Here is a 21,395-nt window from a genome sequence, read left to right as displayed (position 1 = left end):
AAAAACTAAAAGTAGTTGTAAGAATAAGACCCTGTAGACCTCACAAACCATTCCCCAGTTTACAAAGAACGCTCACATATCCTTTCTCATTTAATTGTCACAGCTCTAAGGAAACGGCAGGTACAATCACCCCCATTTTACAGATGGGAAAACTGAGGTTCGGGAAGGCCAGAAGCCCCCTAGTTGGTTGGGGTCAGACTCAAGATGTCAGCCCTCAGCTTCTGGCCCCTCACCAGGTGTTTGTAAGCAAAGGAAGCTCTGGGTCCCAACCCTGGGGGCAGGAGGGGGTCAGTCTTCACCGTTCTGAGTTCTGGTAGCCCTTATGGCAACCCCAGTATCAGGAGCTCAGTGAGGCAAGAACAGGGCCTATGCAGACCTCGGCCCTCATTGGATGGCTTGGAAATATCTCCCATGACCACTTTATCTACCATTTTTGATTAGAAGCATCTTCCCTGTTACAGACTTGCAGTCAGCGGAAGCCACTGGCGTGATCTGTACAGGTCCGTCTGCTGGGGTAGGAGGAAAGGGCGGAGTTACCTCGACGTGTGAACCGCTGTCTGTTAACCTCTGGATCTGTGCGTGTCTGCCCTGTCCCCGACCAGCCCCATGCAGAGACAGCAGCCTTTCCTTGTAATGAAGCTGAGAAGCCTAAGAGCCTGTCTCTGATGAGCTGGGTGCTTGTAATGTCCTGCTGGTCCCCTGCCCTGAGTCCCCTGCCTTCCAGGACTGGGTTCGGAAGGAACCAGCCAGCAGAGCCCAGAGGTGAGGTCTACTTTCTGCTAACGCCTCGAGGCCCCCGTGCACCCTCAACTGACCAGAGCTTAGTTGGTCTCCTTCTTTATTAAAAATCCTGGGAAATTACATTTACGCTTTAATTGGTTTCCGGGGAGGAGGAGCAGAGGTCAAAGTTCACGTGTTAAAAACGTGAATTATAAAGTGCCCCAGATGGCGCCATTCTGGGCCCCAGGTGTTTGCTATTAACAACGGGCCTGTCCTACTAAGGACATTTTTGATCCTTTGCTCCCAGTCCGGTGGTTTCCTTCACTGTCTGCGGCCCTTCTGTCGGGCCCACGGGCTCCAGCGTGTGGTCCCAAGGCAGTCGGTCCCTTTCCGCTCCTGGACTCGGTGTGAGGATGAAGCCTTCCTGTGGCTCTGCCAGGGTTCCCTTCTGTCCTGTGAGCCAGCATCTTCCGCGTCACGCCGGGGACCCTCAGCCGGGCAGAATGTGGACTCAGGACATGCCAGGAAAGTCCTCTGGCCACGTCACACTGCTTTCCGGTGGGGTGGGTGATGGTTTCCTCTGCCCACATCTTGTTGAGACTCGCACAGGGCTCACAACCTCCCTCCGGTGTGTGCTCGGCCTCAGGTGTGCTGCATCCATCCTGAGCCCCGCCCTCCACAAAAGGCATCCACAGAGGCGCTCGAAGGTGCTCTTGGAGAAGCTGCAGGGCCAAGGAGGGGGTCCCTTTTACCTACGGCTGACTCCGGGGAGCCCCGGGCGCCTGGGCGGCTGTCCATCTCCTGGGTGCTGACGCTGGCTCCTGGCCATTAGTGCCAGGTCAGGCCTGAGGCTGCCCTGGGGCCCCTGGCCTGGAGAGGCCTCCTGACGGCGCCGGAGGCAGTGTGTTTGCCAAGGAAGATCACGGGCCTTCAGGTCAGCAAGCTGTGTTTTCAGTCCTGACTCCGGACCCGCATGACTGTGGTGACCTGTCTAACCTCACTGAGCCTCAGTTTCCTCGTCTGTAAAGTGGGGATGATCCAGTCTGACTCACAGGGCGGTCAGTGAGCAAGAACGCCCACCCTCCTGGTTCAGCAGGGCTGAAGAATAGTGAGAGCTGGCAGTATTCGCACTCACCCTCCGGGCCGTGCGGGCGGGAGGAAGCCCGAGGCCCTGAAGTGGGACGGCCTTGAGCTACCCCGCCAAGCTGCTGGTGACCGGGCCAGTCACTGCAGGTGTGGGCCCCGCCGCCCGCCCCAGCCGGGCGTGCTTCTCAGTCACTCCTAAATTCTGGGCCTGCTGATGGCAAGTTCTTATTCCTGAGTATAACTGTGAAAACCCTAAAGATTTTTCTGAAGACGGCCCTAGAACTTTGGGGTTGAAAGCTGGCCGAGCAAAGCCTACGCCAAGCAAGATCTCTCACACCTGCTTGATGCAAGCGGGCCTCCCGGGAAGAGGCCCTGGGAATGGCATGGGACCTCTGCTCCTGGAGGGTCTAGGAATACGTGGTGCTGGCCCTGAACTCTGAGCTGTTGTCTGTTTTTGGAAAAGCTCCAGAGGCTGGTTGTGGAATGAGGGCTAAAGGTCGTTAGGCCCTGTTCTCAGAGAGCGGAGGGCAGGTCTGGTCTGCCTGCGGCCACATGCCACTCCCAGCTCCTGCCTGGCCTTGGCCGTGGAGGGAAAGGTTGGCAGAACGCATGGAGGGAGCTCACGCCACACGAGCTTCAGGAAAGACGTTTGGAAAAAGTTCCAGGAACTGGGAGCCACCCCAGCCGCGTGGCAGGTCACAGCCATCTAAACGGTGCCTTTGCTTTTGTGGGTTGGTTGTTCGGTGGGTTGTTTATGCTCCTAAGCCCGTGTTCTGGTTGAGCTGGAGGCAGCCCGGCCCTTCCAGAATGAGCAGAGCCTTCAGCACCATATATGTGTTAAACTGAGGGCTCACATTTAACTGCTTGATTGCTCCTTTGCCTGAGTCATTCTCCTCTCAAGTTTACTTGTACTTGTGGCTTTAAAGTTTGCTACATTGTGGCTTCAATTGTAGTCAATTCTGCACCATATTGGAAAAATATTTCTAAGCCCTAAGAACACACAAGGTGCTGGCGTCAGTAATTTGAATCAGCCAAAGCCGCACCTCTAAGTGAGGAAAAGAAAGACCTCTTTTTCATGGACAAACTAGCAACTAGCATCTCCCAGTGCTACGAAGTTAACCAAAGTGTCCACATTTTTGTTTGAAGTTCATTTGTCCTCTCTCTCGGCACGGGAGGTAGTTATTATTCCCAGTCTGCAGATGGGAACACTGAGGCTCAGCTTTAAACAGAACTTTAGTTTATTAGATGGGGTGCACAGACTTGTTTCTTCCAGCTTCAATTCTTCTCCACCTCCTCTGTGCCCAGATAGAGAATCGCTTCCCAGGCCTCCTGCATCTGTCACTTCCACTGTAAGGAGAAAATAAAACTCCATTCCAGTCTGCAAGAAGAAATCCGTGGGAAGCAAATTGTCAGCACCATCTTTTCCAAAACCAGTTATCTCTATACCATCTAATCATTTATCAACTGTGGAAGATGTGAGGGGTTTTTTTTCCTTCTTCTTTTTTTTTTCCAGTCAATTTAAACGAGAAATCTGGATGGCTTCCATCCCCGGTTTCCTGCGATGCTGGCTTTTCCTGTCGCAGTTTTGTCAGCTCCAAGCTGTTCTCAGCAGCTGCTCCAGCTGTGCCATCCTTCTTCCTCCGACCACTTGCATGCGGTCCGCATGCGGACTGTGTCACCCCACGGCTTGGAGCTGGGGAACCCGGATTCCCTGGCACCCAACACACATCTATTAATGAGGCAACAAATCAAAGGAAAGATGGAGAACAGAGACCTGCAGCCCTGGGGAATCCAGCCTGATTGCAGCCGCTTTCCCTGGCTGCCTAATTTCCACCAAGAAGGAAGCATTCCCAGAGAGCTTTTACAGGGCAGATAACTCCCAGCTTCTACTGTCAAGATTGATACATTGGCTTAGTAACGATTCACCCCCAAGAATCCAGCGGTGATACGCACAATGGGCTCCTACAAGAAAAGAATTTTCTGACTGCAGCTTTGTCAGAGTAAAGTAACCCCTGATCGTGTTTTACTTGGCAGCTTTGTGACGGCTGAATTGTTAAGCTGTGACTACGCCGATGGTAGGAAGCCGTAAGTGGCGCTCCTCTTTTGAAAAGTGGGTTTTGTGTGTGTGTGTGCGTGTTTTCCCAAAATCACCTAGCTGTCTGCTTCATCCCCTTTTTATTTCTAACCTTGCATTCAACATGGTAAAATTTCCCCCAAGTGTCCTTAGTAGTTAAATATTAGGGGGAAAAGGCAGGTGTGTCTCACTAAAGAGCAGGAGCCAGTCACCCTGGCGCGGTATCGGAGAGAAACTCTCTGCCTGTGAGCCGCAAGCACTTTTTGGGTCCTAGATATAATCATTTTAAAGCATTCTTGTGCCAAGGGAAAGTATCCTGCAAAAGGGCTCATTTTCTGAATAATTCTCCAATTTTACTGCTTTGCACCAGTCTACCACGGCTGTATGTCAGATTCAGTTAGACGCTGTCCTGACATGTTTGGTATAATTTATGAAAAACATTAAAAAGCACATTGTGATGAGTTTGCCAAAAGCTATGGAAGAAACGGAGGCTTGTCCTTTTAAACCACTGACCACGGGCTGCATGAGATCTCAGTGTCACGAGGAACTCTACAGCCCAACTCAACGTTCTTCTCGCTCCCACTTCAGGGAATAAAGCTGCCATAAGAAAGCAGCACAGTGAGCCAAAGGAAGGCAGAGCCTCCGTACTTTGGAGTTTGAAGCGAGTGGAAGGAACTTGCTCAGAACAGACACCCCGTTATGTTCACAGTCAGACCCTTTCGTGGCTCCTAATTAGTGTAGCATCTGATGATTAATAGTCAGCCTGCTGTAATACTTAGAGATACTTGAATTTATTTGTGATCTGAATTTGGCCTTAAGAGACAGATGCTCATGGAATTTCGAGCACGTGCCTAAAATCACACGAGGTTTCAAAATGCTGTGCACTGAGCTTGTCTTAGAAAATGGAACCCCAGTGTGAAACAGGACTAGTTCTAACTGAAGTGCAAGAAAGGTGGCCTCTAATCTGCCCAGTTTGTGTTTCTTGTTTTTTTTATTCTAATAGGTGTGGATTTGCCCATGCATTATCAGCATTTGAATTTGAAACTTAGATCGGTTGCTCCAGACTTTAATTCTGATGCATCACGTGGACCATCAACTGATGACTAGCTAAGCAAATTGCGGTATAGTCTTACTTACAGTGGAATATTATTCAGTCATTTAACAAAATGAAGTACTCACAGTGCTACAGCAGGGAGGAACCTTAAACACAGGCTGAGTGAAAGAAGCCAGACGTAAATGGTCCCATGTTGGATGATTCCATTTATACAAAATGTCCAGAATAGGCAGATCCAGAGAGGCAGAAAGCAGATTCGTGGCTGGCAGGGACTGGTGGGGACGGGGGAAGGAGGAGTGACTGCTTAATGGGCTGGGATTTGTTTTGGGAATAAGGAAAATGTTCTGGAATTCTAGGGGATGGTTGCACAACATTGTGAACGTACTAAAAGCTACTGGGTTATAGACTTTTTAATGGTGAATTTTATATTTAAAGGAATTTTACCTAAATTTGAAATAAAATCACCTGGAGAGCTTGTTAAAGCACAGGCCCCCGCCCTGAGGTCCTCCGAGGCAGCAGGTCCGGGTGGGGTCTGAGTATCTGCCTTTCTGGCTGGTTGCCCAGTGATGCTGAGGTGAGGACCACACTTTGAGCAGCTCCGAGCCAGGCGTGTGCTGAGTCACGGGAGGATGTGTCCTTCGTATCTAACTCAGCACATCCAGGGTGCATGGATCACGGTCTTGTTTCAGCAGTTTGCTGCAGGTGATCCAGCGCTGAGCTGACATCAGCAATGGAGAAAAGGAGTCTCTTAAGGAACTGAACTTGAAATTGAATCGAGTCTCTGCCATCCCCTAACCATGACGTCTTAAACAAGCTCCTTCACTTCATTTGCAAAATGGGAATTCATAATACCCAGCTCGCTGGGTTGTTTTAAAATTTTACATTTAAAAGTAAAGTAGAAAGAAGAAGCAAATATGACTATGAGAAAGTACCCGCCGTATCATCTGGCTTCAAGCAGGTTCTCAATAGTTATTCCAAAACTACATGTATAATATGTAAGTATATATCAATTCAATATAATTCTGTACGTTATAATTATGCATGTTTATATGTTTTATATAATTTCCATATGGAGAAGTACACGTGATGTGTTGATATATATAAATGTATTTCTAACCTTTTATTTACGTGGATGGAGAAGCGGAGCGGGGAGCAGGCATGTCCAACAGTTCTCTTGGCAAAGGTCCGGCAAGGGGACAGTGGGAAGGGCTGGGGCCTTTTTTTTTTTTTTTTTTCAATCATCTTGGGAGCTTCCTCAGAGCTTTAAATATAATAACTACTTCTCCAGTGAGTGAGTGGATGAATGGCTAAATGAAGGAGTATTGAGCATACTATCCAAAAGGTTTGATTCTGCTGTCATCAAAAGTTCAGAAGCAGGGGTGAGGGTATAGGGTGTAGATATAGCTCAAGTGGTAGAGCGGACGCTCAGCATGCATGGGGTCCGGGGTTCAACCCCCAGTCCCTCCTCTAAAGAAATAAACATGATTACCTACCCCCTTACTTAAATGATATAATAATAAATAAACTATTTTAAAAGTTCAGGAGCAGAGTTGGCATCTGGGAAGCAGGGTGATGCTCTTGGCTGTGCCGTGCAATTGCCTGGACTCATTCACTTGTGTGGCCAAATTGGAGGAGTAGCAGTCTTAGTAATCACTGTGGGGCTAGATCCTGTCCGTGGATTCCGGACGCTGTGCTGGGGCGTGGATTCCGTGTCTTGTTCATGGTCCACTGGCACCTTTTTCATGCAAACCAACGCACCGTTCTTTGACTCCTTAAGCCAACGGTCAGTGACATCTCTTGTGTGCTAGCTACTATGCAACCAGTGACTCCTTGGATGTAAAAGATGCTCGAATATGTATAAATTAGGATCCTATTGTAATTCGAGGAGGAATCTGATATTTAGTAGCTTCAGATTCCCTTATCACTTGAAATTTGAAATCATTTTAGACAACTGAATTCTGTTTATCAAGGGGGGACCACTGGTTTAGATACAATTTTTAGGTATTCTCTTATTTCTTCCTACACACCAGTCACCCGAGAGGATACCAGTAGGAGAAGAGAGATGATGAATAACCCTTGCTTGTTAATCAAAAATAGTTTGTAAAAAAAAGGGGGGGGGGATAAGAGTTTGAAATTCTAATGAAAAATGCCTTCAGCTGTTATCAGTGCTTGGTCCACGCAGGGGAAATTCCCCTCCCCGGTTTAATGATTCTCTGTGGTCTTCATCCTGCCATTGACATGACCTCAAGGGGCTCAGGGGTCTTCTCTGGGGAAGGGTCGCCTCTCTGGGCTTGTGTTACTGTAGGAGGATCCTGCTGCTTTCTGTGGAACAAAGTCCACTAGGCCAGTTACTCCTGTCCGGGCGCCTGCGCACTGGCTCCTGCCTCTGCCTTGAACATTCTTCCTCCAGGTGTGCCCACAACTATTCCTTCATATCCTTCTAGTGAGAACCTCCCCTGCCTTCCCCCTCAGTGAGGCTCTCCCTGACCACGCTCCTAAAAGTCCAGGACCTCCCACCTCTTCCCCCACCTTGCTGTCTTATTTTTTTCCTTAACGTTCATTCCTTTCTAACACATGTAATTTACTCCTTTATCTTCTGTGTGATCTGCCTGCCTCGCTGGAATGCAAGCTCCATAATGGCCAGGATTTTTGTATGTTTTGTTCATCCCTGGGTCCCCAACACCTAGAAGCATGCCTGGCACACAGTAGGTTTCGAATAAATGTTTGCAGAATAATTGAATGAGGAGTGACAGGTTCCTCTGCTTTCTCTCCTCTAAAGCCTGACTTTCTCTAAATGCCCAAATAGTGTTCAGGAATGTTCTGTCAGAGAGAAACAGTCACCTGTTCTCCATGGTGAGAAGTCGTGAAAGGGTAAGCCAGCAAAGACATTCTGCAGGTACCAAGTGCTCCCTGGCCTCATTGCCACATCATCAAAAGAGAGTTCTCGGAGGTTGGCAGAGGCAGTTCTCCATCCTCACGTAAAGGCAGGCATGCTGCCTGGTCCAGTCCACGCAGAAGACAGGAAGGTGGAGGGAAGCGTCGCTGGCCTTCCCGAGGGGCCTCACTGGGCTCGGAGCAAGTTAGAAAGGCTCAGGTTGGAGAGAGAGAGGACCGGCTGGACATGTGCTTGGGGCAGGTGCTCTGAGCCCTAGGCAGCAGCTTCTGGAGGCTTTAACTGTACCACCTTGGAAGGCAGGTGGTGCACTGGTGAAATCAGGTGTATGGTGTGAGGCTGGGCTCTGTGCTGCCTGCACACGGCCGTGAAAGAGGGCCAGTTTCAGGGTCAGTGAGCTCAACACCTCGTTTGGCATCTGACGAGCACATGGCCACTTTGTTGTTAAAACAGAGGCACCCTGAGGAATTAATGCCTGGACGCAGTTCCTCGTAGCAAAGTTGGAAACCTGTGAATTGGGTGGATGTTACCTATCCATGATTCCAAACAAGAGAGATTTTAAAAGCATTTGGGGCTTATTCTTCAACAGAAGAGGAGAAAACTAAGAGAATTAGCAATGTTTTATCACGCAGATAACTCGACTTCTCTCTGACAGCATCCAGCTCAGACACAGGGAAGTCTTTTTTTTTTTTTTTTTTTTTTTTGCCAACAATGATCTGCTCTGTTCTCCTCTCCCAAACACTGAATTTTAAATCCTGGACTTAAGCTGATCTCATCTTGTTTCTATCCCTTTTTTAAATATCAACCCCCCCCCAAAAAATGTATTTGTTATTTTGAAAGACGATGAGATGTGAGGACTTGTGAGACCTGTGACTGGAGCTGGTCTCAGAGTGCCCTGGTCCCCAGATGTTGGCAGACAATCTTGGCTCACTTGGGGCGTGGAGTGATGGATACCACTCTTTCACTGGGTTTCCCTCAACTACTGTTAACCTTGCTATAAACCCTTCCTGAGACTCACCATTCACCCTCGTGTCTTTCCTAACTAACTGTTAACATTTTCTAGAAGTCAGTTCCCTTCCGGAACAAACCAGTGAGAGTTCATGAGAACACGTGGTTGCACGTCACTGGGCAAGAACGATGCTGAGTCTCCTGACTCGGGCCCTGGGAGAAGCTCACACAGACGTTTCAGTCTGTGCCTTTGCAAAGAGAATTACTGCTCTCCAGCTCCCTGTGTAATGTACTGTTGTCTTACAACACAAAACCCTTTCTAAATGGACAGAATTACAGTTTTTCTTGTGGCTCATGATTTGAAGCTCTTCAGCATCACTTTGATACCAGGAATAATCAATCTATCTGCCGAGGACAGTTATAAAGATCTCAAAAGGAACCTCATAAGAGCATTACAGATAAGTCTTGGTTTATTCCCTTTGTGTCCAAGAGCAAGACTTGCATGTACAAGTTTCTTTGTAGATAAGAATTATACTTCAGAGTTAATAACCTGAGATTGATAGAAAACACCTCGGGAGATGGCACAGTGTTACCAGTTTGGCCCTGGAAATCATCCTGATCTTGAAATATTGCCAAACTCAATCATTCAGTGGTGGCTGGTCTGCCATTTTCGGGGAAACACAGCAACACACATTGGTTTGGCCAGTTGGTTGGGGATCCAGTTATAATGTCATCCTGTTAACGTCTGCAGGGAAGAGGGTTCTAGGGCTTGCGGGTCAGCAGGCAGGCCTTCCTTCCTCTCTAAGTAATAAACCTTCTGGGTTTCCGGTCCGCTTGTCCGTCATGGTAATTGCTGCCTAAGACCCGGGAAAGCACATTTGTAATAGAGAGTCAGACACTCTGTGTATGTTAGGGGACCCTAGCCATAGGAAAACCCCCAATTTTCAGTGGCTTACCCTAATAGATAGAGATATTTCCCTTCCGTGTGACAGCATGGGGCTCTGTGCTGTGCCACCATGAGTCAGGACCATGTGCTGGGTCCTCCTCCTAGGACTCGAGCCCAGATGGCAGCAGGGGATAGAAAGGACGAGAGAAAGGAGCAGTCACTTAACTACCTTCAGCCCGAAGTGACCCTTATCCCTTCGTCCCTGCTAATTCCATCACCAAGAATGATCACACAGCCCACCGAGGTGCAAGAGGCTGGTACAGCCCCTCCGGGCCATGGAGAGGGGAGCGTGAACTTTGCAGGGAAGTTGGCCCACCCTGCCACATCCCTTTGCAGCCCTGGTTTTTCGAGGCAGGAGCAGGACCTGCCTTCTGACCGCCTCTGTTCCCGTAGAGCTGTGCTTGGGGAAGACAGTAATTTGCCCGTCACGGGCCCAAACAGCGGCGTCGGCCAGCCCCGACCGCTGGCGAGGATCGTGTCTGTGAAGCCCTGGAATTGACAGGCTCGGTCATTTGTACTTTTTTCTTCTCTGTACTTTGCAATACGACATCGGGGTGTGTTCACAGTGCAAGCTACAGACCCTAAGAATTCACATTCCACTGTATCATTTCACACAAAACTATTAATGACGTGTGTAATGAGACTCTGAACTTATTGATTAGAAAACTATCCAAAAGTCATTTCTTGTTTTTTTAATTTGTTAGTCTTCATCTGTTCTCTTTATTTAATTGTATATGTGTATTTGTATTGAAGCACAGCCAGTTTACCATGCTGTGTCGGTTTCTGGCGTACAGCACAACGCTTCATTTCTGTTTTGATCGAGCACTTCCGTGCCAGCGGCGTGGGAACCGTGTAGGGACGGACCTCAGGGTGTAGCTCAAGTGCCTCACTTTCCACCATTCGAGCTTTGTTCACTGAGACGAGCAGGGGCCCCCCGGGCGGGGCTGCACGGGGCGGACGCCTGACTGTCCGGGTCTCGTCCGCAGGTACCCGTTCCCCGTGCTGTTCAGCAGCTGCAGCAGGAGGGACCTGGAGGCCAGCCTGGAGAAGGGCGTGGGCATGTGCCTCTTTAACCTGCCGGAAGTGAGGCAGGCTTTCGGGGGCCGGAAGTGCGGGAACGGATACGTGGAAGAAGGAGAGGAGTGTGACTGCGGGGAGCCGGAGGTAAGAGAGACGTTTCCAGAACGTTCACCTCGTGTGCACGGCTGGGCCGAGAGGCGAGAACAGGAAGGGACTGCGCAGCAGGACGCAAGTGCTAGAAATTCAGGCTGGAAAGGCCCTACGTGGCCGCCTAAGCCGGGGTGGCCTTCTGGAACCTTAAGCATTGCATAGAATAAGTTGTATCACTGGTCAGAGAGAGAATCTTCTCTGTCGAAGGACGGGGTAGTTCCGGCAAGATGAGGACAAAAACAGTGAAGAAGCGCTTAGCTCTGAGTTTGGCAGAGAAGAAAGCCTGGAACGGCAGCTTCAGGTGCTCATAAGCACCATGTCTTTCTCTCTGTGAAGTGAGCGCAGAGGGGAATTTGAACGAGCAGCAATCGGCTTTAACCAAGCGCTTTTTCCCAAGTTGAAATTCCGCTCTTGCTGCCCCGGCCTCCTCTGTATGCAGGACCCACACTTCTGCCTCTCTGCCTGTTAGTTTTCAGAAGCAACAAGTGAAAGCAGGGAATATTTTTATCCAACAAAGGGCTTATTTAAACCTGTTTTCCAGCCAATGTCAGGAAATTTTCTTGTTTCTGTAGGGACCAAGATAAAGTTAATCAGCATAAAAATTATAACAGTCATTTTTTAATCTCTGAGTAATCTTGGGGTGGAAAGAGAAGAGGAGGAGGATCCAGGGAGATCGCCCAGTAAAACAAGCCCCCCCCCCCACCTCAGAGTTTGGAGGAGGTTGTGCTTAGAATAAATCAAAGCAAGTCACCCATATAGCAGGCTGTCTACATGTGGGGCTCCGTCCCTGGGAGCTTATGCAAGCTACGGGGGTAGACAAGCTAAAGGAAGGCTCAGATAAATTCACAATGGGCTTCGTGAGGGCTTAGGAAGAGCATTGTCTAGGAGGGCTGCTCTGAAAGGGGGATTCGAGGATGGGAGGGACGTCCCTGGAATTCCTGTGTGCATGAAACAAATAGCTGGTTACAGAATCTTCATCACATCCCAGCCTCCAAGCCGTTGAGCTTTCCCCCATCAGCAGAAATGATCTGAGTCTCAGTCTGACCGTTTCTGTAAGAAAGTTGGGACTGAGTAAGTTCTAGGGGTTGGGGACTGAAGAGGTGGTCGGATCAAATGTTTCTGTGCGCCTGCCAAACTCTGGATCCATTGGTGGTAACGGCACTGCCTAGAGCGGTGCTTAATTTTGCTCACAAAGCATGGAGAATGGTTACTGTGCAAAAACAAGTCCTAATTATGGTGCTCCAGAAACCTTTTAAGATTAGTGGAGGAATACTTGAAACTGTCACGGGATGGGTGACGCAAAGGGGAAATTGCCTCGGCTTTTTCTAATTACTCAAAGAAAACAAAATTAGTTTAAATTACCCATATTTCTCAGGAATGGTCATTTGACTTAAAGTGGTTTATCTATTATTTAAACTCCTCGTAATTGTTTATTAATCTAAATAAATTTGACAGCTCTTCACGGAGCCGTGAACTCTCAGGTTTGGAACGACTCAGTTAGCAATGACTTATGCCGTATACCAACACCACCCCGGCATCGCCACTAGCCTCCCCATCGCCACTGTCAGCATTACCACTGTTACCACTTCCACCGTTGTCACCATTGTCGTTACCACCACCACCACCACCAGCACCACCACCACCACCATCATGTCAGCAAATGCTTGAGTCCCTGAGATTTGCCACCTCGATGTTGTGATCGTCTCTCATCTCCATCAAGGACTCATTTGGCTATGACGGGGGTGGGGTGGGGGCAGGGGGTTACTCTCTGCAGGCAGTGCATTGCACTGCAGGACAGCTTTGATTAAATCCAACTCCTTGCTTCTGTAGGGCCATATTCTCCCTGCGTGTAATTCCCAACTGCATACTTCTGTACTTAGGGTCCTTACTCAGTGGGGTAAGTTCTTGATATTTGAAGAGAACCCTCATTCTCCTCATCCCAAGTTCTTTCTTCCAAGAAACCTTTCAAAGTCACAGGCAGGCCTTGTGCTTTGATGTTTAGTTTTCTTTCTTTTTTTTTTTTTTTTTTTTTTTCTTTTCAAGGTTTCAGCTCAAACTGTGTCTGATATTCTGAAAGCCCACTTCCAGTTTTCAAACTGACCCCAAACTTTCAATCAGACCTGTGCACCTGGATTCTTTACCCCCATACTGAGTGCTCAGGCCCTGGAAATACTCATCACGCCTCTGCTCCATATTGGTCCCTGGCCACATGGGTCTCCTGGCCCATAAAGGACTTCATGTGTCACCACACCCATGAGTAAATGGAGTCAGAACAGTTCCCCAGCTCACAGCTGGAACCACCTTCTGCTCCTGCACTCCCAGAAATAATCCCCACTATTTTCAAGAAAATGCATTCCAGTCTCATCCCGGTTCATTGTGATTAAGAATCTATGTCTCCTCCCAACAGCACAAGAATGACAATTGGGGCATTTGCTGACGACTCTCTAATGGCTTCATTACTCTTTCTTCTTTGGAGACTTCGTGCTCATTGGCTCCGTTGGACTTCTCTGTTGAGTACTAAAATAGTAAACGCAGCAACAGATGAAGAATTTGCCTCTTCTGATAAATATAGCCTTGTAGAAGAAATAGATTCTGGGTAGTTAAAAGGCAAGTGATTGCTGAAGCCTTCCGTACAGGGCATTGGATTTACATCAACCATAAGGATACCCTGACAACTCACTCGTTCTTCCAAGCTAATAGGGTTGGGAAAGCAGCCTTATCTACTTGTTTAAAGTCAGTAGGATGCCAGTAGCTTGCAAATATCTTTTAAACTTAGTTATCTTTCTCACATTATCAATCGCCTTTGAAGTCAAAACCATTCTACTTGGCTGCGTTTCCATTTAAACTGCTGCTTATATTATTTAGTGATATGGTGGGGGGTGGCGTGGGAGGGAGTTCTTAAAGGCTCTTAGGACCCAGTTGTAGGATGGCTGAGCTAACTTGGAATCTCAAAGAAACCTATAATTTGGTTAATGTATTATTAGTAGAGCCAGTTAGACCATAATGTACAGGACAGCATTGCTGTGCACATGATGGCCCGCCCCCCGGATCAGGAATGGAATTGATGGACTCTGTTTAAAAAAAGCAAAACAGCCCTAAATGTTTTAGGATTATAAGTCCATGAGCTAGAAACCCTTACTGTCATGAAAGTTACAGCTATGCCTTCTGGTTGGCAGTTTTATCTTATTGTGTGCACTATGCACTCCGGATGTTTATAAAGTCCTTGAACAAATTAAAAATGTAATAACTTTGGATATATGTATAATAGGGGCAAAGAGTAAACACTAAATGAGAGCATAATTCATTGAGTGTTGCACAGGGTACAGGTCAGACATCTGGGTTAGCCATAAATCTTCTGGATTATCGACAAAATTTTATTAATAGCATTTGTGATACTAATGATAAATTCCTTCACAGGAGATGGTTTTCAGGAGTAAATTATTACAGTATTAAAACAGTATGTGATTGGCGTCACTCTAGCCAATGGTGTATGAATTCTTCAGCACACATCATATATTAAATAAGAGGACGTTGAAAAGTCAATACTGAAGACTCTACTGAACTCTTCTTTCTAAAGATAATTCAGTTTCTTCCAAGCTATTGGAATGTTCTAAAGCACAAGGATGTCAAAAATACACCGGATAGGTTTGTGTAGACTTTGTTGAGAGCCAAGTGAAAGGTGTCAACCTCCTGCTTTTTGTTAGAAAAAATTGGATACCTGCGAAGCAGAGCATAACAAAGACATTTACTTCCACTCTGACTTTAATTCAGAGGGGACAGTCCACCTGATATTTGATCTATCGGTTTAAATCCCTTTCAAATCAATGGGACAGCCCACTGACCTCCTTCCGGCCTCCTGCTCATCCTACGATGCATTTCCGGCCTGAAGGGAGCCTCGCCAGGTGAGCCAGGCCACCTGTGCTGAGCGAGAGTCCACCTACGGCTTTCGGTGGGATTTCAAGGAACTGTGGTTCAAACACGATTGATTTGACTTAATTTCCTGACAGCAGGCTCTCCCTGAATGTCTGGATCAGTCTTTGGAAAGTAAAGTGTGTACTCATCTCTTTATACTTAAGTTAAGTTGAGAGGACTCCAGCGATCCTGATACAGACGTCAGAGACCCCCGCTGCCAGCCTTCCCGTCCGGGTCCCTTACCCCGTATTGAAAGGCAGTCGAGAGCTGCTGACTCTTCGCAGGGACTCACACTCCGGGTCAGCTCATACACACGTACCAGGAGCTTGGCTTTCTTACAGGTCCTCCTCAGTCAGGCTGCTTTCCAGCTCAAGAACCAGGCTGTCTGGGTCTTTCTTCCCTTTTCAGTGACTTCAGGTACAACCTCTGCTTTCGGTGAGTAGTTGCCCCACATGACCCTGTCGCACCCTCCCGTCCCACCTCCAGGAGTGTCTGAATTCCTGCTGCAACGCCACCACCTGCACGCTGAAGCCAGACGCCGTCTGCGCGCACGGGCTGTGCTGCGACGCCTGCCGGGTGAGTGAGTCCTGCCGGCCCCGCGGCCGCCCGCACATGCCCTGGGCCCAGCGCGGGCGCGGGGCGAGCGGTGGGGCCGGACGGTTTCTGAGCGCTCACGGCCGGGGAGGTGAACGCTCTTCCCGCAAGCTGGTATCTACATCCGCCGCCTGTGTTTATGACCTTCCGATCTCCGTGTGAAATGCGCACCTTCACCTTGGACCATCTGCGATCAATTATTTATTAATGGGCCCAAAAGTATTTGATTAAAATACTCAAGCACCACATTAAATGTCCCGGGTTGTGCAATTGGAGGAACGTTTCGAAAACCAGTCCTGACTCGTGTCACCCAGCCTCACGCCGGGTCCCTCTGCTCGACCCCGAAAACTTCTGCCAGCTGGTGAGGAGCCGTGTGGGCTGTTCCGGGGACTTTGTGTCAGGGTCTTGATTGGGCTGTGCCCCCAACAGAAGGTGCCGATCGACCCAGCCCAGCCAAGGGGGGCAGTTTTATCCTTTGGCCGTTTCTGCCTCCTTGACTGCGTTTGTCCTGGCAATTCCGTTGTTTGTCTCATTCTTCAGAGCCGGGATCTGACAGGGTAAAAGCCTGAGCTTTTGATTCAAAGGTTCTGAGGGCAGAGTTTTTCAATTAAGCCATTGATCTTGGCACTCTGTCTGCAGGAAATTTCCCCTTAGCGACCCAACTGGAGCGCAGTGTTTCAGAACTGCGTTACTATGTCTTACATTCAACTTAAACTAGCCTTCCTCCCCTTCCTACCTGCAGTTAACTTATGGGGAACGTTAAGAGGAGCAGGCACCCCTGGCACCCCCGCCGCTTGCGGTGGAAGGTGCCTGTGTGACCTCAGGCCTGCCGTTCTGAGCTCAGTTCTAGAACCACAAAAAGATGAGGCTCTGTCGGATGGTTCCTGACATCCCATACGACTTGACTTCTTCTCTGCCTGCCCCTACGAGGACAGCTTTCCAGCTCTGTGATTTGATGAGAAAGTACAGTTGCTGTCGTGAGTGTGCCCTTGGCGTTACTTTTGTCAGCTTGCCCGCAGAGGTTAACACTGTGAGTGCAGACGTCATCCTAAGGAACGCGATGGTGTCGGTGACCAGAGACCTTGTTCTTAAGGATCAGTGACTCCATTGGGCAGCAAGCACTCCCCTCCCTACCTCCTCCGAGGTGACAGGTGCCAGCCACCAGCTTGAACACTCACCAGAAAACCCTAATGGTGCATGAAATTAAAAAGAAGCTGCTCTTGGTTGTCCCCCATAATGGAAAAGTGAACCCCAGAGCCCAGAGCGAGAATCCGTTTATCTAATGAGCTCTCTCTGCGGTAAAGGGAACTCCTTGGAAATCCTCGCCCTTCTCCGTGAGACTGTATGGGGACGGGCCTGCACCCCTCCACCCCCGGGGGCGTTGCTGAGCCCCTGCTTCCCCCCGCCCCGCAGTCACGTGCGATAAATGGCCCTCTCCTTTCAGCTGAAACCTGCGGGAACAGCCTGCAGGGAGCCCAGCAACTCCTGCGACCTCCCGGAGTTCTGCACGGGGGCCAGTCCTCACTGCCCAGCCAATGTGTATCTGCATGACGGGCACCCGTGTCAGGGGGTGGACGGCTACTGCTACAACGGCATCTGCCAGACCCACGAGCAGCAGTGCGTCACCCTCTGGGGACCAGGTACGTGGCCACCAGCACCTGGGTGGAGAGGGCTGGGACCGGGGAGCTCTCTGTCTCTGTGAGCATCTCCGTAAGCCTCCCTCCTGGCGCTTGCTGTCTGAAAACCTTCTTCTGTTCAGTTGGAGCGACGGGCTCCCTGATAGGGCTGGGGCTGTGCTGGGCAATGAGCACACAGAAGTGGGTGCTGCCTGGAGCCCACCCTGACTCATTCATTGTGGTCCAGTGAGAGAAGTGTGAGCACCTACTGTGTACACATGGGGTAACAGGGACCAATCAGCCAGGACCCCTACCCTCAGACAGCTTAGAAGGTAGTTAGGCAGACAGACAACAGAACTTCCCACCTGATTATGTACATACTTCTTAGCGCCCAAGTGAGGACCCCAACCAAGGGCCCAGAGAGAACACCACTGCAGCTGGAGGGCCAAATCGGGAAGGCCCAGAGCAGACATGATGCATGAGTTGTGGTGGGGAGGGCCAGCTAGCGTGGGAGGCCTGGGCACCAGAGCCCCGGGGAGGAACACGGAGACAGGTGTTTAAGGGCGTTGAGTGCCTTTTGGGTTCTGAAGGCAGAGTGACAGACATGTGTGTCCCAGAAAAAGCACACAGGCGGGAAGGTGGCCAGAAAGCGGCTGCTGCATGGCTGGGTCACTGAGAGGGTGCTCACCACTTCCTGCATGTGGGCTGCTGGGCCCAGGGCTCGGGACGATTTGGCCCTTCTAACCCTCCCACGACCCCTGAGGTAAAGACAACAACTTGAGCTTTGGGAAGTGAAGCTCAAACTCATAGGCCGGAAGTTATTTCCCAAGGTCATGAGTCTGGGAGTTGAGCCTAGGTGGTTGTGACCCAAAGCCCACGTGTAATTGCCACCCTGTGCCGGCACCCCATAGAGTCAGGTCTTAAACCAAAGTCCCACGGAAGCTCTGGAGTTAAATGGATACTCAGATGTGAAAGGGGAAAGAATCAGTCCCTGTGTGCCTCTGTCCTGCGTTGTCCAATCTCCTGGGGCCAGAGACCCGCGGCCTGGGGGGGTGGCCCAGGGCGTGGGCGCACCACCCCAGGACTCGCTGCTAGTCTCCTGCGTCGGGATTCAGGCAGTGACTTGCATGGAGGGTATTTTCCAAGACCGTGGCCCAAACTATCTTGTCGTTCTTCTCCCTCCTCCTGCCGGCTGCAGGGTGACCTCAGTTCTGGCCCAAGGCCCCAGCTGTGGCAAGGCCTCCGTGGCCAGCCAGGCCCAGGCAGAGGGCCAGGCAAGCGCAGGCTCTGTGGGGGAGAGAAATCCAATACGGGCCTTTGTCAGACTTTTATGGTGAGGTTTTGGTTTTAGGAGTGACGAGGGAAGGAAATGAGGGCAGAAAACAATGACTAACCGTCAGAGCTCCGGCTTTAAGTGTGATCAGCAGAGGCAGTGACCCAGGCATGGGGAACAAGGCAGATGTTTCTTGGGGCTGGGCCCCGTCGCCAAGCCCACTGCCCTTTCCGCAGCAAGCCAGAGGTGCCCCGTGTGCTTGGACCTTCTGAGGGAGAAGACCGATGGGCCAGGACGCAGCAACAAGGGGCTCACGTAGGCTCCGTTTATCTTGCTCTCCGAGGAGCTTTCTTCCGACACCGCAGGCTTCACTGATGGGCTTGGGCAGGTGGTAAGAGGGGGTCTTTGGTCCCTGAGCCTCAGTGCTTCCTCTTTGGACCCTGACCAGCCCCCAGCCCTGGCCTCTTCCCTCTGCGGGCAGGAGGGCCCCCAGGCCCGGTGGGGCTTGTGGCTTCAAGTCAGGCAGATGCCTTACGATGACAAACACGAAGTAGGCACTCACTATACACGTGTCACGTGAGTGTATGGGCTTGGAATGGTTTAGTGACTTCAGAGACCTTTTAGCCAAGTGGGGTCACTTTGGGACAGTGGCTATTGCTGAAAGCCAGATCTTCATGGCCGAACGCATCCCTAGTGACCATTGCTTCCCAGCCTTCCTCCGGACTCGGTAATCTCCCCTTCTTGAGTTACAAGAGACATTATAAGCCTCCCTTCCAAGGAGTGTTCTGTGGCCAGAGCGCACACAGCACTCAGAGCTTTTGGAGTGAAATGCTGTCCTCAGTGCCCTGCTGTATTATACCGCCTGGCCCCAGTTCCAAAGTGAGGTCAGATGGAGCCCCACAGCTCTCTCTGAGCCACCGCCATTGAGTGACTCAGCTGGCTGTGCGCCTTTGATTCATGGTGACCAAGGCTGGTATTTATTATTTCATCGGATTATTCCTTCTCGAGCTGCCTGACCAGAAAGAGGGCCAGACAGGCAGACAAACTTACAGCATGACTCACAGGCTGAGCGTTTCAAAAGGAAGAGCAGGAACAGTTACCTGCTTGGAACCCTCAACATCCTTGTGAGCAAGAGTGGGGGCCTGAGGCCTGACTTCTGGGGACCAGCACCACCTCCTGAGCAAGGCTGCCTCCCCAGGGCTCCTGGCCTTCTAGTCTCTCTCCTCCCACCCTCACCTGGTGACTGAGGGGGACTTTGTCCAGACAACAGTTGGCTTGGCCTGAGGGGGGCACTGCACAGAGATATCAGGGATGCTCAGGGCTCCTGGCAATGGCAAGCATGGGGACCAAGTTTAGGGAGCCCCCCGCAGGCTCATGACTTCCTGGGGTCAGTCTAACAAAGACATCCTCAGGAGAGCAGAGAGCCTGTGGGCCAGAACCAGCCGTGGCCCTCTGTACTGGGGCCCTCTTAGCAGGCCTTCGATCGCCCCCTTGGCAAATTCGGTGTGTCCCTTTCCTTCCAAATCCACGTGGCTGCCTCGCTGCCCGGTTCCAGGGCACTGCAGGAGTCTCCTGGGGCTGCTCTAGCAGCACCACAAACTCAGTGGCTTACACCACACATTTATCATCTTACAGTTCCTGGGGTCAGAAGTCCTAAAATCAAGATGCTAACAGGGAGCGTTACCTTCAGAGGCTCTGGGGAGAACCTGCTTCCTTGCCTCTCCCAGCTTGGAGAGGCTGCCTGCAGTTCCTTGGCTCGTGGCCCCTTCCTCCTCCCTGAAGGCCAGTGGCACTGCATCTTCCAGTTTCTGTCTCTCTCTGACTTCTGCTTCTGTAGTCAAATCTCCTTCTCTAGCCCTGACCCTCCTGCCTGCCTCTTATAAGTACCCTTGTGACTATATTGGACCTGCTTAGATCTTCCAGGACCATCTCCCCACCTCAAGGTCCTTAGTGGCATCTTCGAAGTCCCTTTTGCTGTGTAAGGTCACATATTCACAGGTTCCAAGGATTAGGACAGACTTTTTGGGGGGCCACTTTGTGCCTCCTGCAGGCAATGAACAGACCATTTACTAGCAGGATGACCTTCAGCAGATGACTCAACCTTGTGCCTCATCTGCAAAGTGGAGACAGTCCTGTGCCCACCACGTGGGTGTACGTTGTCCTCCAGCAGAGCCTATTAGCAGGTCCGTGTAATACATCACGTGCAGTAGCACGCTGCTTGTGCAGTGCCTGGGCTGTGTAAGGCCTGGGATGTGGTGGAGAATGTTGGGGAAGGTTCACCTGGGGTGGGGGTGGGGGAGCCAACCAGGAAGGCAACTGGGATGCGGCTGCCCTGGAGTGGTCCTTACCAGGGGTGGAAGAGGAAGGGCATTTCCTCCAGAACAGCAGAGGTCAAGGTGCATAGGAAGAGGAGGGGGCCATTCCAGGGAGCTGCCGGCAGTTCTGCTCGTCTAGAGCTCGGGCTGTGCCCTGGAGAGCGGAGGTCCTCGTCTGCCACCCAGTTCTCTCATCTGCAAAATATTCAACAATGTCCTGCTATTGTGAGGTGCTGACTCAAGAGCCCTGGTTCTGCCGGACTGACATACTTCCCACAGGCCCAGTGCACTCCTGCCTGGACCTGGCGCAGAGTCAGGATGGGAGCGTCCCCATCCCGGGAGGGCAGAGGTTACTTCCCCAGCCAGGCCCCGGCCAGCTAGATGCAGCCGGCTCAGAGCCTTTTATTGCTGCGTTGCAGTGGTTGGTTTGAATTAGTTTTTCATGATTCAGAAGAGGAAAACGTTTTGTCAAGGACACATTTGCAATATTTCATTTCCCATCCAGAGTAAAATGCTCTGGGATCTGGACCACATTTGCTGGGGTCATAGGCCCCTGTGAAGAAATCTGGGAGTCACTGAGCTCTTGCTCTGCTGGCCTCTGCCATCTGCACCCCAGTGACCTGGCCAGAGTCCTCCAGTTACGTTCAGGAAGTCAGCTACTCAGTCCCCAGATCGGGCTACCCAGACCACTGACCGGATGAAACCCTTTCCTCCCAGCTAACTGTTCCCTTTTGAAGTGGACTTTTCTCAATCCAGCATTATATTTCAATAGGATAATCCTGTTTCCAAATCTT

At 50.4% G+C, this 21,395-nt stretch overlaps 1 protein-coding gene across 1 annotated transcript in view; it reads left to right on the top strand.

Moving 5' to 3' along the window:
• ADAM12 (ADAM metallopeptidase domain 12) overlaps window positions 1–21,395 on the top strand; it is a 324,566-nt gene that overhangs the window by 259,911 nt on the left and 43,260 nt on the right. The window contains exons 12-14 of the mRNA XM_031461975.2: window positions 10,708–10,885; window positions 15,290–15,379; window positions 16,842–17,037. Coding sequence (XP_031317835.1) covers window positions 10,708–10,885; window positions 15,290–15,379; window positions 16,842–17,037 — 464 coding nt within the window. The remainder of the gene's footprint in view (window positions 1–10,707; window positions 10,886–15,289; window positions 15,380–16,841; window positions 17,038–21,395) is intronic.

Source organism: Camelus dromedarius, chromosome 8, assembly GCF_036321535.1.
Source record: "Camelus dromedarius isolate mCamDro1 chromosome 8, mCamDro1.pat, whole genome shotgun sequence".
Lineage (NCBI taxonomy): Eukaryota > Metazoa > Chordata > Mammalia > Artiodactyla > Camelidae > Camelus > Camelus dromedarius.
Note: the sequence above shows the minus strand (reverse complement) of the source record. Positions and strands in the feature narration are given on the sequence as shown.